The sequence below is a fragment of the Suricata suricatta genome, chromosome 12 (genome assembly GCF_006229205.1).
Source record: "Suricata suricatta isolate VVHF042 chromosome 12, meerkat_22Aug2017_6uvM2_HiC, whole genome shotgun sequence".
Classification (NCBI taxonomy): domain Eukaryota; kingdom Metazoa; phylum Chordata; class Mammalia; order Carnivora; family Herpestidae; genus Suricata; species Suricata suricatta.
The window spans coordinates 105584733-105600144 of NC_043711.1; the positions used below are offsets into that span (position 1 = coordinate 105584733).

Sequence of the window (15412 nt, forward strand, 5' to 3'; positions counted from 1 at the left end):
ACTCACCAAGATGTAGAGCGCGCCCTCGGAGCTCTTCTCGTACTCCTTGATGGTGGAGAAGACGGAGAGCACGAGGCAGGAGAAGACCAGCAGGAACCTGCGGGCAGAGGCTGCATCAGCGGCCGCCACGGAGGGACCAGGGGGGCAGAGTGCGCACGCACACCCACAGCGCCCCCAGGACTCCCGCCTCGACAGCCCTGGGCTCTGGGAAGGTCCGCAGACTCTCGGGGTACACAGGCTGTACCGTGGACAACCCTCAATAAGCCTGAGTCCTCCTCATTTGTAACGTCCCTTCCTCGGCTCAGAAACGGAAAGTAGCACCAGCCCAGGGCCTTGGCCGCAGACCTGCGTCAAGCGCACACACAGCCCCAGACGTCGGGGCCTCGACCAGATCCCAGGGCATCTGGGCAGCCCGGCCCCACGGGCCCCAAAGACTGGCCGCCCCGCGCAGAGACACACGACCCTCCCAGGAGCGTGACTGGCGAGGCGCTCCTGGCACACGCCTGGCTCCTGAGCAGAGGCACGGACAGCAGAGGAGGCAGGCAGAGCCGGTGCCCGCTGGCACACACAAACCCATGCGAAGAAACAGTCACATCTCAAAACCACAATTAATTTTCTTTCCTCATTAAACAATTTATTCAATTAACTGAGCCCTGGAAAAAAATGTCTAGCTATCTCCTGTGTCATATTTATTCGTAATTCTCTGCCTGATGGTATTTTCTCCCGACTCCATCAGCGGGGAAGTAGCATTCACACACAACCCCTGGAGGCCTCTGCCAGGGATGGGGGACCTGGAGGGTCCAGGGCTTCGGTCAGGACCCCAGAGGCCTGGGTGACGGGAGAGGCTAAAAGGTCACCCATGGCAGGGAGGGCACCCAGTCCAGCTTGGCCCGAGATGCAGGGAGCCCAGGGGAGACATGAATTCTGGGAGGCTTCCCTGACGAGGTGTCCACAAAGGTGAAGAGGAATTGGTGGGACCAAGAGGGGAGAAGGGAAGAGCAGGTGGGGTGGTCCAGAGACAGGGATGACAGGGGGCCCATGACTCAGGAGAGGGCGAGTCCGACCAAAGAGTGGGGCCTGAGGGCATTGTCACCCATGTGGGGGGACTCGGAGTCCACATCAGACTCACCCTGTATGCAAACATTACCCTGAAGTTGAAAAGGGAAGGCCCAAGTCCCGAAGCCACTGGGCCCTGTCAGCCCCGCGTCCCAAGGGCGGTTCTGACCGGCATCTTGGAACATCCCAGAACAGCCTGGCCGTGCTCTATGGATGTGCAGCCCTTCCCGGCGGGCAGCGACTGGGGTGTCAGGAGCCACACCAGCAGTTCAGGAGAAGAAAAACCCAAAGCCGGACACGGCGAACGTTCCCACTCCACCAGGTGAGCAGAGTCGGATCCGAGGAGAAGCTGCCCAGTTTCTGAGGTTTCCGAGCCGAGGGCCCCAGGCGGCGGGGGGTCTGCACACCCGGGAAACGAGGGTGCCTCCGGGCCCTTGGGAGGAGGGAGGAGGCAGGCAGGCAGCCGCAGCAGAGCTGAGCAGATCCCTGAGGAGAGGGGCCCCCGCTCGCCCAGCCTCCAGGCCCAGAACCCGGGTCTCCCACAGACCCTGGAGCCTTCCCTCGCTCCCTGCAGGCACTCAGCAACAGGGAACACACTTCTCTCCAGGCACCTTCCTGTCCGCGGGCACCTTGGTGACATATCCACACTATGCCTGCCTTACACATGGGGACACTGAGGGAGCTCTGCCTCTGGCTGCATGGTGCCAGAGCATAGTGTCCTTGGTGCTGGGGAGCCTGGAGGAGGGGCCGCCCTCCAGCACAGCAGCAGCAGGGGACATCACCGAGGCCCCGCAGCCAGGGCCCTGGAGAGACCTGGAGCTTCTGGCAGGTGCTCAGGGACCTGCAGACTGCCAGTGTTCCCACCGCCTTTCCCACAGTCCTTTCTCTCAGCGACCCCGTTACCCTCAGCCCCGGCTCCTGGCAGCCATGGGGGGAAGGGGCCCTGTTCCCACCCCTCGCCAGAGGAGAGGTGTTAGGACAGGTGCACAGAGAAGACCACCAGCACCACTGCAGGGTCCCCTTGTGGCACGCTACGTGCTCAGAGTGTGTCCCCTCCAGGCCCCGGGCACTGACGTGCGTGGCTCATGAGGAAACATTCAGAAAGAAATCTGTGCTCTGCTGGCCCAGCACGGCTGGTCTGCTTCCTCCCAATGGGGACAGGTGGCAGCTCTAGCCGCCCCCCAGGCCCATCCTCGCCTGGCCTCTCCAGCACCCCAAGGCCCGGGTCGGGGAGGACCTTCTCATGCCCTCCAGCCTGGGAACTGTCCAGGCTGCAGGGAGAGAAAGGAGGGAGGAGGCGTGCCCGGTGCCGGACGGGGTGGATTCAAAGCGGCCCGAGAACGGTCACGATCATGAATTCTCTGGCAGTGGTTGCCAAGGAGACCAGCATCTCAAGCAGCCCCAGATTCCAGGGGCCGGGAATGGGGGGGGGGGAAGCAAGCAGCGGGAGCCAGGGTGAGAAGGGACCTCAGGTGTGCTCACGAGCAGCAGGAAGCCCTGGCTGAAGCCGCGCCCACGCTGGGGGCCTGCCACTGCACCCCGGGACCCACAGCAGACAGCCTGTCTGCATCCAGCCGCAGGAGACGGTGCAGCCAGACGCCAGGAGGGACATCTGAGCCACAGCCCAAGCTCTGAGCAGAGACTCGGCAGGGGCCTGCGTGCTGGGAGCCTGCTGTGTGGACAGAGGTGCAGGGGAGGGTCCAGAGCACACAGGAGGTGACAGGAGAGGCAAAGGGAGGGCGGTGCTCACATGGGCCAGAGGGGGCCCCCCGGCTGGTCAGCCTGCAGCCACACCTGCACGTCACGGGGCACGTGTGTGCATGCACGTGAGGGTGTGCGTGCACCTGAGACAGAGGGGTAGCCCCCAGCCCCGGGGAGCGACTCCTCCGCTTCCGCTCCCGCCTCCCCCTCCACACCCTCGCCTCATCCGACAGCAGGGAATTATTTATTTTCTGGAGAAATATGACAGAGCTTCTGCCGCCTCGTTTCTCATTCCTGGTTCACTGTTGTGGGGCCGACAGGGGGGTCCCCCGGTAGCGGCAGGACGAAGCGGTCAGACCCACCCCAGACTCCTTCATGGCCCCCAAAGACGAACTCGGGAGACGGCCGGGACTGCTCCCCTCTCTTGGCGTGTCTGGGGAGAGCACCATCTAACGAGGGAAGAGCCAGGGTGGGAGAAGGCCTTCCGCACAGCAGCCCCTCCAGCCCCCAGGTAGGGAAGGGTCTCGGATATCAAGCCCCGACCCCAGGCTAGAATTCACAAGGAGTCTACTATGTGCCACGCCTGTGCCTAAAGGCAGGAAATATTCTCACCCATTTAACAGATGGGAAAATGGAGGCTCTGAGGCAGCTTGCTGTGGTCATTCAGGGTCAAGCCTGGGCACCGTCTTCACTGCAGAAACTCCCTCCCCCCAGGATAACGTCCATCTCAATCAGGCTGTGCCTCCCTGGGGGCTGGGGGCCCAGAAGCCCAGCAGGGCCGGGGGGGGGGGGCGAGCTTCCAGCATGAGGCCAAAGCAGGCCCCCCACTCCCATCCAGACCGGCCGCTGGCCGCGAGCCTCCTGCTCACCTCGTCCATTAGGACTGCGGCCGGCGCTACAGCCCGGAATCTAATTTCGCCCCTTAATAAACTGCTCGGCCTGCAGGGCTGCCACTTCCAATCTCCAGCAGTGACGGAGCCCAGACTGCTGACGGCCGCTCCAGGCGTAAACCAGATGTGAAAAGTCACTCTGAGGTCCCGCCAGCATTGGAGGGAGGCCAAGGCCACACTCCTGAGACCCCTTTTCTGGAGCCAAGGCTCACCGATGGGTGCGGCTGGCCCCTAGCCCACCCTGGTCCAGCCCAGCATCCCACCCAAAGCTGCTAATCAGAGAATGGAAGCTTCTTGGGGGCACCCACCTACGTGTAAGGCTGGGGGGGAGGGGAGGGAGATGAGCACTTGGGACTGTGTGCTTTGCTCAATAAATGCCTTCACGCAGGAAGTCCCCGGCCTCAGAAGGTCTAGCCCCCGGCCCAGCACTTGAGTCCCCCATAAACAGCCTTGGTCTGCCCAGACCCCATCCCCATCACACTGTGCCCCTCCCCCAACTGGCACCATGGCCACTCCACAGCCATGCCTTACACATCAATACCCCTTCCTCCTCCAACACCCAGGACGGGAAGGTGCTCTCAGGAAACCCCTTGAAGTCCCCCACTGGCCAGTGATCCCAGGATGGCCAGGGTCCCTCTGAGTCTCTCTGGACAAGGGGCCTTGCAGGTCAGACATCCTTCCCTCCCTGAGCCTCGCTCTCGAGCCATTCACTCATCAAAAGCCCAAGTTCATGGGGACCCCCAACTCCTCTTCTGCCCACTGCAGACCTTGCCCTCCTAAATAGCCAGCATCCTGGTGAAGCGCCAGGTGCTCCAGGGCTGGGAGGTGTGCAAAGGGACTGCACCCAAGGGGCCCAGGCAGGAAACCCGCTGGCTCAGCACAAATAAAGGCCGTTTCCCCAGGTGCCTCCTGCTTGATCCCGGAAGACAGTGCTAATTTGTTCCCCGTTACCTGGCTCACACACCTCAGTGGTCTCCCCCACCCCACCCACACAGAGTCTGCGCCAAAGCCCCTACCTTTGCACTCCTCGGTCTTCTCTGCCTCCCCACCCCTACCCTTCTCAGAGATGACTATGACCTCCTCCAGGCTCACAGCCTCCGGTCAGAACCCTGCTAGATGTCCCCCTCCCTCCAAAGACCTCACCTGGGCTCTTCTATCCAATGCACCGCAACCGTGTCCCCATCCACACTTCAGACACCTGCCACCTCCACCAGAGACCATAGGAAGTGCACTTTGCTTGTGCGTGTCTATTTCTCAGCCTCCCCAAGCCAGCTTCCCTGCCTCAGCGCCTTTGCACACACCCCTCTTTCTGTTTGCACATCCACCACAGGGCTGCCTCCTCCTTGTCCCCAGGTTTCCGACAGGCTGCCCAGCCCTCCTAACCTGGTACCCTCTGAGCAGGGGTCCATTCACTTCCTCTCCTGGTCTCTCCGCTGGCCTCTGAGTACACGGCCAGAACCCACACACGGGTGGCATGAGCATCCTGATGCATGATGGCCAAGATGGACCTCCTGAGGTCAGACCCAAGTAGAGGGCAGCCCACGGCCCCATTTAGACAAGGCTCAAAGGTGCATCCTGAGTGATCTCTAAACACCACTGGAAAGAATTGGAATGAGGGGGCCCACAGATAGGATGCCTATGTCCTAGCGGGACCCAGAGAGCTTCTGAAGGCAGAGCACAGGGGTCCTGAAACCTGAAACCTGGAGGGGCTTGGCCATGTCTGGGGAATCAAGCCACACACGAACCCACAACAAGGCAGATGTGGCTCACTTCCAGCAAGGCCACACCCCACAGGAAATGACGTAGATAACTCGTGCCCAGCGTATGATCACGGGGGAGCCTGGTGCAGAAGCAGGGTGAGGAGGGTTCCTCTGAGGCACTGCTGTGAGTGTGAGCTCTGGGGTCAGAACACAGTTAGCAGAACCTGTAATCTGCTGAGAAGTCATCAGCTTTTGGGGGGAGGTGCCCCGTTAGGACCACACCCCACACAACACGTGGGACAGCCAGGCCCGCCTCCCCTGGTGGCAGTCTCCCCCAGACTCTTCCTGAAGAGCCTCCAACTGGCTCTTGGGCTGGCCAACCCCCTCTACTCCCATGGCTCACAGCTCTGGCACACTGGCCCTTTAAAAACATCCCTAATGAGTGTTTTCTTGGACTCCACTCACATGCTTCCAGTGACAGAAGGCTCACCCACAGGCAGAACTTCTTTTTAACATGCCCCCTCCTGGGCCAGTCCCAGTCCTCCCCCCGGGAGCCCACCAGGCACATTCATGAGGCCCATTCTCCAGGCCAGCACCCACCATTTCCTCCCAAGCTATAAGCCACCAAAGGCACAAGGGGAGGTAGTCAGGGACAGGGCCACCTTGTCACCCACCCGAGGGAGCACCAGGAGCTCTTAAGACAGAGACAAAGCCCCGTGTAATTCGACAGGGAAACTTCGCAATACATCATGAACATGGAAAAGGATTAGAGAAGTCTGAATCCTATCTTATTTCAAAAGTGCATAGAATGGACACAGATGCCTGAAAAAAATCAGGAGAAACAAATGTTCTTCCTGTGTTTGACAGCATCTTCCCAGCTCCTTACAATGGACTCGTATGCTTTCCGTCATCAGCAAAGATAACAGACCATACCCAACGGTCTAAGAAGCTGCTGGCGCTCCTCGCTCAGGCAGGGTTGAAACACCTGCTTTCTATCCATGCTGCGTTCATTCAGCTTTTGGCTAATTAACAAGGACCCTCTTGGATACCTGGGTAAAAATGCTAACTAGGTGGAAAGGACTGCTGGGAGCAGAAGCTAAATCCAGAGACGGAAGCAAGTGGTCCAGGTGAGAATAGGCGGTGCTAGTGCAGGCCCCCGAGCCCCTTTCCCAGCACCAACCAGGGGGCAACCATGCCCCTCACACTCCACGGGCCTTGGCTGGTGCCATGAGGGGCCAGGGCTGCAGACTTCTGTTCAGCACCACGGCCAGCACCACGGCCAGCACCACGGCCAGCACCCTCTCCGGCCCACAGGCCTGTGGCCCACCAATCCTCCAAGGGAACCTGTCTACTTCTTATTCCCATCAGGATCTAAGCTCCAAATGGTCCCCTGCTCTGCCCTTGTGCACGTGATGAACAGCACACTGGGTCAGGCCCTGCCCTCCTGCAGGAGGCTAAGGGAGGTTCTGTTTGTGGGTGAACAAACTCCCATGGACCCAGCAGGCTCCTGCGGCAACCCATTGGCTGCTGGGCTGAAAACGGCCCTTCCATACCCTCTCCTGGTGACCTGGCTTCTTTCTGTGCCTCCTGCAGCTTGTCACCACCTCCCCCTAAACCTGGGGTCCCAGGGGAAACTGGCCTTTTCCTCCTATGAAACCTTCAAACATTTTTCCAAGCCTAAATGGAAAACCAAACTCAGAAGTTCTAAACTCTCTAGTTCAGTGAACAGAAAAAGCAAAGCAGACAAAACCTAGGGGAGGGGGTGCAGCTGGGCAGGGGACGGCCACTCCCTGCAGGCCACCAGGAACAATCCAGGGGGTGCCCTCTGCAGCCGGCTCACCTAGCACCACCCATCCATCCACCGTGAGCAGCCAGCCTGCCACCACCACAGATGGTCATGGGACATCCGGGGACACTGTTCCCAACGACTCCCATTAGCACTTCCTGTACATTTACAAAATTATTCTAAATAATCCAAAACACACAGAGAGGTAATTTTATTCAGGCTGGATAACCAGTAGAGCCTAATAACACTTGGCTCTGGAGCACGTCCTGGAAATGAAGGTCAGACTCGGGGCTGGCCCAGAACACACTCATCCTCCATGTCCCCCAAGTGGAGCCGCTGTGGCCCCAACCCTCACAGCCTCTGCAAGGAGCCGCCAGGAGAGGGGGGGCCCTGTGCTCCCCAGAATCCCCCACCTTCAGCCAACTCCAGGTGCTAAGCAGTGGGACCAAGGTTCTGGGACACTGGTGGCTGGCGGGAAGGTCACTTCTCGCGTATGTGGGGGCAGCTGGAGAAAGCCAAGGCCCCTGTGGCCCAGCACCTGCCAGGCCTGAGTCCTGGCTGCCCCACATACCATCAAGTGGCCTTGGGTCCATGGCCACTCACCTGGGGTCCTGACCTCAGCATCTGGGGGCTGACTGACAGCAGGTGTGTGGAGCACCTGAAAACAATCCTGTTCCTATCCCAGCTCACCGTCCCAGGACTTGGGGAAGGGTCAGACACCTGACTGCCTCTGTGACTAAGCCCCACAGGAACCCAGGAGGCAAGAAGAAAGGTTAGGTTCCACCCTGCACTAGGGCCAGCGTCCCCACAGGCCACAGTCCCCTCTCTGTACCAGGAGGTGCCTGGCAGGGCTGGCAGTGGACTGCTTTAGGGACAAGAGGCTCCTTAATCAGCACTCAGACCCACAGCCAGTGCCCATCAGTGTGACGTTATCAGGCCCTTCTGTCCCCACAGTGAGCCCCAGCCTGGTCCCCTTGGATGGTCCACAAGGACCCCATGCTCAGCAAGACCCTTGCAGAGAAACCTGCATATACTTACTCAGAGCAAATCATTTTAGGAGCACCTTATTCTCCTGGAAATGCTGAGCGGACAGCTGCCCCTGGGGGGCCCTGGGTCTGGCAGAACTTCGGGAGTATGGACCCCAGCTCAGCCGGAGCGCCCCCTGCACTCCGATCCTCAGGGCCTTCAGCATGACCTAGACCAGCTTCAAACAATAAAAACTCCAGCCTTCCCTGCCCCCAGCTCCAGACCAGTCCATCTGCTGAACAGCCTGTGGACCCCTCCCCTCTGACTCTGTGGCCCCGGCTTTTTAAATCCATGTGAGGGGCAGACAGGCTGCAGGGGAAGTCGTCTCTGCCACTGACCCTCTCCAACACACACCCACCTTCCCGAGAACTGAAGGAGCGCAAGCTCATCTGGGGGTTCACTGCCGTACCCCGAGCAGCCAGGCAAGCGCACTGAGAACAGGGCAGTGCGACGTATCTCCGCCTCGCAGGGTGGGGCCCACACGGCTCACCAACAGACAGAAGTGCGGGGATGGCCTGCCTGAAAGGGGCCCGGGGACAAGGACAAACCAGAGTCATTTCCAGAACCACTGCCTTCTTCAAAACCCTCCCCCCAGCACGGACGACGTGGTTCTCTGGGGACAATCTCAGATCGGCACGGCCCTCCTCTTTGTGCCTCAGATCCAGCTAAGCTGCTCCGGCTTTGCTGGGCAGGGCGGACAGGTGCCACACAGCCACAACAGGAAGACACACTTCCTCCCACAGTGACGGCCAGGCACATCGCCACAAATGAGGCGCCGTTTTAGGAGGCTGCTGGAGCCATCCACACACACTGCTGGAAGGCACAGCTGAGCTCCAGCCTTGCAGAAGGCAGCAGCGTGCCTGGCGGCATCTCCCACGCTCTGGGGACAGCGCAGTCGAAGGTGGGCTCAGCCTTGACACTCATGAAGACCTAAGGCACTGCATGACTTAGCCAAAGACGGTGGGGGGCTGGTCAGGACGCCCAGGTGGAAACTGGATGTCTCCTGGGCAGTTCCTCTGGGTCCAGAGAGTCCACCCCTACAACCCACCCACAATGGTGTTTTTCAAGCCAAAACCATTCTGCTCCATGTCTGGAGGCTCAGGAGGCTGGGGATGCATGCCATCCAGCCGTGAACAGAGGACGTGTCCCAACACCCCGGCAGCTGCAGAGCAAGCAACTTCCCCCAGAATGGCCAGTCCCCCTGGACAAACACACAAGCAGGCGTCTGAAGTGTCAGACGGGGCCTCATGTCTGCGTGTGGCCTCATTAACAGCAGCCACAAACCTCTTGACCCAGGCCCAGCTACGGGCTGATGGGACCGAGGACCGGCTGTGGCGGGGCCGAGGGGCAGGCGGCGGAGGGTGCTGTCCGGGACACGCTGGCTAACCGTCGGCCATCTGGCTGCCCTGTCTCTGTGCAGGACGATGCTTTTCATTTTGCTGAACCACAACCACGGAGACCTAACAGCCATGGCTGCATGCTCCGGGAGCGCCACAGACACCACGCATCATGCCGGACGGTTTGCAGGAGATAAACACAGAGTTCTTAGCCTACGTGACAGACAAGGAGACTCGGGGTCCCGGGGCGTGAGTGGAGGCGAACCTAGAGCTGGTGGTCCCCGCCACTCACCGTCTTTCACCGGCACAGGGGCTCTGGGCCGTCTCCACGGCTGGAACATGGCACCATGAAGAGCGAGCGGCCAAGTGACGCACCCAATGAGAAGGCACTGAGGCGGCGTGACTGCACGGAGGACTCATGTGGTGACGTCCTCTGCTAACGAGCACCCCGCAACGTCCACCCGGGACCAATCCAACATTCATGCTTGAGAACACTTGGAGTGAGTCACCGGTGAGGTATCCCAGGACTGTCACAGTAACAAGAGATTGGGCACACACCAGGGTCCCTCATAAGCTCTGTCCCCACCTGCAGCCCGGGGTGCAACCGCCATCCTGAGCCTCTTAACAGGACGGGTCCTGACACCCAGGCCTGCCCCCGACCCCTGGCCCCACTGCCCTGTCCAGCCTCTGGCAGATGCCCAGTGGGCCCAGAACATGGGCTCCACGGGCCTCCCTGTCCCACACAAAGGTTCAAGCCCCTGGGGGGGGTCTCCCCTCCCCACACCTAAGACCCTGCCGTCAGTGCCTTCAGTGAAACGTCCCGAAGAGCTCAGTCCTCTGGACCCTATTCCCTCCACGGGACGGGCAGCAAGCCAGCTCCCAGAGGCGAGCCCCGCGGCTCCCACGAGCAAGGACCCGGAGTGTCTGCTGAGTGACAGCCGCGCAGACACCCACGGGACAGGCAGGACTGCACAGATCATGGCGACCTGTGGATCCACATGTTAGCTAAAGCAACCCGGCACAACACACCGAGAAGCAGCCCATCCGGGGGCCTGGGGGCTCAGTCAGTTAAGCGACCAGCTCCTGATTTCAGCTTAGATTATGAACTCGCAGTTCATGGGTTCAAGCTTCATGTCAAGCTCTATGTTGACAGCTCAGAGCCTGCTTGAGGTTCTCCTTCTCCCTCTCTCTCTGCCCTTCCCCTACCTGCTCCCTTTCTTTCTCTCTCTCTCTCTCTCAAAATAAATAAATAAAAATAAACTTAAAAAAAAAAAAGGATCTCCTTCCAGTACTGGACTCGGTCTGTGCCTCCGGCCGTGCTGTGACTTCAGCCACCGGCCACTCTTGAGCTTGGGTGCTGCCAAAGCTGGGCAGCCTCTCACTGCATGACGGGCACGGCAGGCCCCAGAGCTCAGCAGCACCCATGTCGCCGGCCAAGCCCCAACTCCTGCTGAGTTTTCCAACGTGGGGTATTTGCCTTGTACAGATTTCTAATAAAACTGGGCTCTGGTCTGCCTGAATTGGAAGTTGTTCGGTGCTGAGCCTCCCCCGCCCTGTCACCTTGCAGACCCAAGGACGCCTGTGGAGGCTGCCCCTGGGAACAGGGGACACCGGGACAGGGGTGACAGTGTTGTATTGCCACGGAGCGATCTCACTTTCAACAGAGGGTGGGAAGTTCCGCAAAGATGCCCGAGGCCTCCAGGCCAGGGAGGATGGTCTGGTGAGCCCTGGTTTCCCTGGAAACCACAACTTCCTGGCATTCCCACCTGTGTGGAAATTTCCATAAGATTCTCCAAGTCCCGGTGGACACTTCCTCCCAGGCCTGTGGTGAGGTCTGCAACTGGAAAGCAGTGAAGAACACGGCCTTCTTCTGGAAACACAGAATGCTCCATCAGCAAGAGGAGGGACCCTGGCCACCAGCCTGAGGCCACACTCGACCCCCAAACACGGTCAGACCAAGGGACAGAGAGGCCAACCCTCGGGATCAAGGCAGGCCCACCTGGGCGGGTCAAGGCTCCACCCTCCCAGCCAGGCAGCCCACCGCAGCGGATGAGGAGGGGACAGCAGGCGGCCTGTGCAGGCCACCAGCATGACCCCGCTTGGGTTAGCCAAGGCCATGCAGGGGCCTGGAGCAGGCCCTGAGCCCCGGCCCCCAGCTGCTGGGAAGCAGGAGAACAGGCCGGGCCCCAGAGCAGATGCCATCTGAGGACATGGAGGGCCCGGGAGCCGAGCCCAAGAGAAAACAACTCACACAGAGCGAGCCAGTCCAGTGAGCCCAGCCTTCACGGGCTCAGCCCCGAGCCGTCCCCGGCATTTTCCACCCGGCCTATTTTAAATGCAATTTCATCCTGGAGACTCCAAGTGGCTTTCAGATGTCAGGAAGGCCAAGCACTCCGTACCCCCAAACTCTCGTCTCCAAGGCAGAGACCCCTTTCGGCCTGAGTGGGGCAGCTCTGCAGTGCACTCAGTGTGCCCTGGCCTCAGTCTCCCCACCAGTGAGAACAGGCACCCCCCAAGGACAGACCCGAGACCCACAGGTAGACACGTAACAAACCCCACCCCCACCTTCAGCCACAGAGACCCCACCCTCAGATCCCCCGAGGGAGTAATCGCCCAGCTCCCATGAGCGCGGAGACACAGCCCCGAAAGGTGGTCTAGGCCTTTCTGTGGCTCACACCCGCTTTGAGAAACTCGTGAAAACTCCAGCCCTTCTGCCTTGAAAACCCTCTTGCACAAAGACGCCCCGCTGCGAGGGTGCACAGAATCTCCAGCCCCAAGACCTCACCCTGGGGTGAGGAGGGGCAGGCGGCAGGGAGGACGGGGGTGAAGCGAGTTTGCAGGCCGCCTGCCGCGGAGTCTGAGCCTTTCCCACCCCACACGCCCAGGGCCTCCATGAGGACCCCAAGCAGTGCTGACAACACAGTCGGGTCCCCCGCCACCTCCGCCTGGACCCACGTGCAGCCTGGGCTGCTCACCCAAACCTGGGCGAGCCGTATCAGGGCCCGGTCAGCAGGGGCCGGCTGTCTATCCAGCTATGAGCTGAGGAAGGGACCCTCCAAGGCCGTCGGGGCTGGGAGGGGTGGGTGCGAGCTGATTCTGCCCGGGCAGACCCGCCCCTCGGCGGGGTCAGATCCCTCCTGACACAGGGAAGCTTCTGTCTCCAGAAGCACGTCTCGAAAAGCTCACACCAGAAGGGAGTGATGCCCACGGCTCCAGTCCCAGAGGCACATCTTCGGAGAAAGCCCCTTCCACAGAGGGAAGAGGGGAACCTGGCCTGATGCCCCCCAAGCTGGGGGACCACAGTGTGGCCACTCTCCTCTGATAGCCACTGGCCCCAGGATCCACTGGGGACACACAGAGGGGCTGGCACACCTCCACCTTCCAGAAACCAGGCTCTGGTGGCAGAAAGCAAAAGCAAGGTGGCTCCGGCCGGCTCGGTGCTGCCCCAGGGCCCGAGGACTCTTCTCTGGCCACAACAGACTGTGCAGGCCTTGTGCTTGCCCTCTGCGAGCTTACCCAGGCCCACTCAGTGCCAGGCAGGGGAGAGAACATTGAACTTCACTTAATGAATCAACAAACCAAATGACGCTCAAACACAGGCCAGTCCGGGCTGAACAAGGGGAAGGTAGGGCCGCACTGTCCAGCACCTCGGGCCACGGACAGGAGACCAGCACCAGGGTGGGGCTGGCCCCAAGCACCGGCACAGGGACAGGGCAGGGCCTCACATCTGGGGCTCGGGGGCTGAGTATGAGCTACAACAGCAGGCAGGAGACATGTCACCGTTCGGGGAGAGCCCACTGGGCCAGCCCTGAGCAAGCAGCCACCCCACACAGCTCATGTCTCCGGAGCCCTGGGAGCAGGGAGTATGGTGTCACTTCACTGCCGGAGACCGCAGCCTGAATGTCTGTGACCCCACTCAGGTGTGGAACCAACAGCTGCCAAGACCTCTGCTTCCCTCCTGCCGGTGAGCGCGGGGGGCAGGGGGCGAGGTGTGCTCTCGGTGGAGAAGCAGGAAAGGGCCGAGAGGCTGAAGGGCAGGCTGCCCGGGCAGCGAGGACCACGGCCCCTGATGGCCCCACACGTCACAGACCTGCCCTTCGGGACGCCCGACACCTGAGGTGCACCCAGCACCGGCCCCAGAGGCACTCAGGCTTCCCTCGCGCTCTGCCTCTGGCTGCCGCAGCCTTCAGGGGGCAGGAGGGGCGGTCTGCCTCGGGCCCCGGCAGGGAGGAGCCCCTCAGGGCTGGAGACCGGGCCACACACAGGGGACCCCCAGGACGTCCTGCTGGCCAGGGCCGTGCGAGGCCGAAGCACAGCACGCCCTCCAGCAGCCACACCACGGGTGGAGCGGAGGCACCCGGCTGCTGGGTGGGCTCTGACCATGTCCTGGAGGTCACCGAGGGCCGGGACCTAGATGACCAAAGCCGTCCCGCCAGGTGGGGAGGGAGGTGGTGACAGGAGGGCCTCTGGCGAGGAGATGCAGGGCTCTCCCCAGGATGAACAGCACCCCTGAGTGTGCCTACCCGGGAAGGGCCAGTCCCCTCGCGGGGGCAGGTGGGGGCGGCATTCATGTTGCCAGAACAGCCCCGCCCATCTGGACTCCCAGGTGGTTCAGCACTGGCCCCAGAGACAGAGATGGTGTCCCAGGCACCTGCCGGGGCTGTGGTGTCCCCCCAGGACACCCCCCCCCGGTGTTCTCCCCCGTGCCACGTAGGTCAGTCCAAGAGCGCACACTCACAGGTACACGGGCACACTCAAGGGGCACACACTCGTCTCATCCCAGGGGGCACATGGAGATGGTTTCCCAGAATCCGTCCCTCACTCCCATCCCAAAATGCCTCTTTCATACAAAATGGCCGAGTCCTGGCCCCAGCCTCGCTGGGATGGGAGACAGAGCGCCTGCTCAGAGACCGTGCACGCCAATGGCATGGCAACTCCTGCAAATACCACACGCGTGAACACTCGTGTGCACACAATGCTGGCCCGAGACCACTGGACCTGCCCAGGGGCCAGGAGCTCCCTGAACAGGGCCTGAGGAGACGCAGAGCCCCTTCCTGGGTCAGGCCTGCAGGCCAGGCCGGCAGCACCCTCCTCTGCGTGTCCACTCTACCAACGAAGGGCTCCAGAGCCCAGGATGTGCGCTGCGTTAGACACATACCTGCCCGTCCAGCTAGCGGCAGCAGACAGGGGTGAGGGCTGCGGTGTGCAGGGGTGGGGGCTAGTGTGCAGGCTGGGCCAAGGAGGAGGGAGGGAACCACGGGACAAGACAGACCACAATCCTCAGCCTAGAGCTGGGGGAGGGAGGTAATATTTGGACATCCCCCCTCCCCATTTGAGCAACCCTGAAGCTCACCCTAGGTGGAGAGTGAGCAATTGGGGGTTGAGGAACCGTGGGCCAGCCCCTTCCCCTAACCCCTTGCCCCCTTCCTTGGGGGGGAGTCTAGGCCAGAGGGGGCCTCCGGGAGTCGAGATCCAGCGGCAGGACCGGCAGCAGCGCCACCCTCCCTCCCGGCCGGCCCTTTGTTCACGCCGCGGCCGTGGGGAGGGGCCTCGGGCCGAGGAAGGGAGGCTGGGGAGCCGCACAGCTCCCCGTCCTGCGGGGGAGGGGCTGATGCAACCCGCCCGCCGGGCCGCTGGTGGAAGGGGCATGGCTCCCCGACCCCGGCCTGAGTGCCCAGGCCCCAGAACTCGGTCCAAATCGGACTACTGTCTCCGCCCTTCGCTTTAGCCAAGGAACGCAGTTCTCCGGCTCAGAATCCGGCACCTGCGTGACCGACGCAAGCGCTCGGACACACAGAGGCGCCCCCACCGTCCCCGCGCCCCCCGCCGGCGCGCACTCACACAGAGGCGCCCCCACCGCCTTGCGCCCCGCGCCCCCCCGGCCCGCCCGCACTCACACGTGGGCCCCCAGGCCCC

General features: G+C 61.6%; 1 protein-coding gene across 1 annotated transcript in view; it reads right to left on the reverse strand.

Moving 5' to 3' along the window:
• KCNQ2 (potassium voltage-gated channel subfamily Q member 2) overlaps positions 1-15412 on the reverse strand; it is a 49449-nt gene that overhangs the window by 33139 nt on the left and 898 nt on the right. The window contains exons 3-8 of the mRNA XM_029918001.1: positions 14655-14666; positions 13134-13248; positions 12683-12840; positions 12282-12477; positions 9789-9828; positions 7-97 (exon numbers count right to left, since the gene is read on the reverse strand). Of these exons, the coding sequence (XP_029773861.1) occupies positions 7-97; positions 9789-9828; positions 12282-12477; positions 12683-12840; positions 13134-13248; positions 14655-14666 (612 nt within the window). The remainder of the gene's footprint in view (positions 1-6; positions 98-9788; positions 9829-12281; positions 12478-12682; positions 12841-13133; positions 13249-14654; positions 14667-15412) is intronic.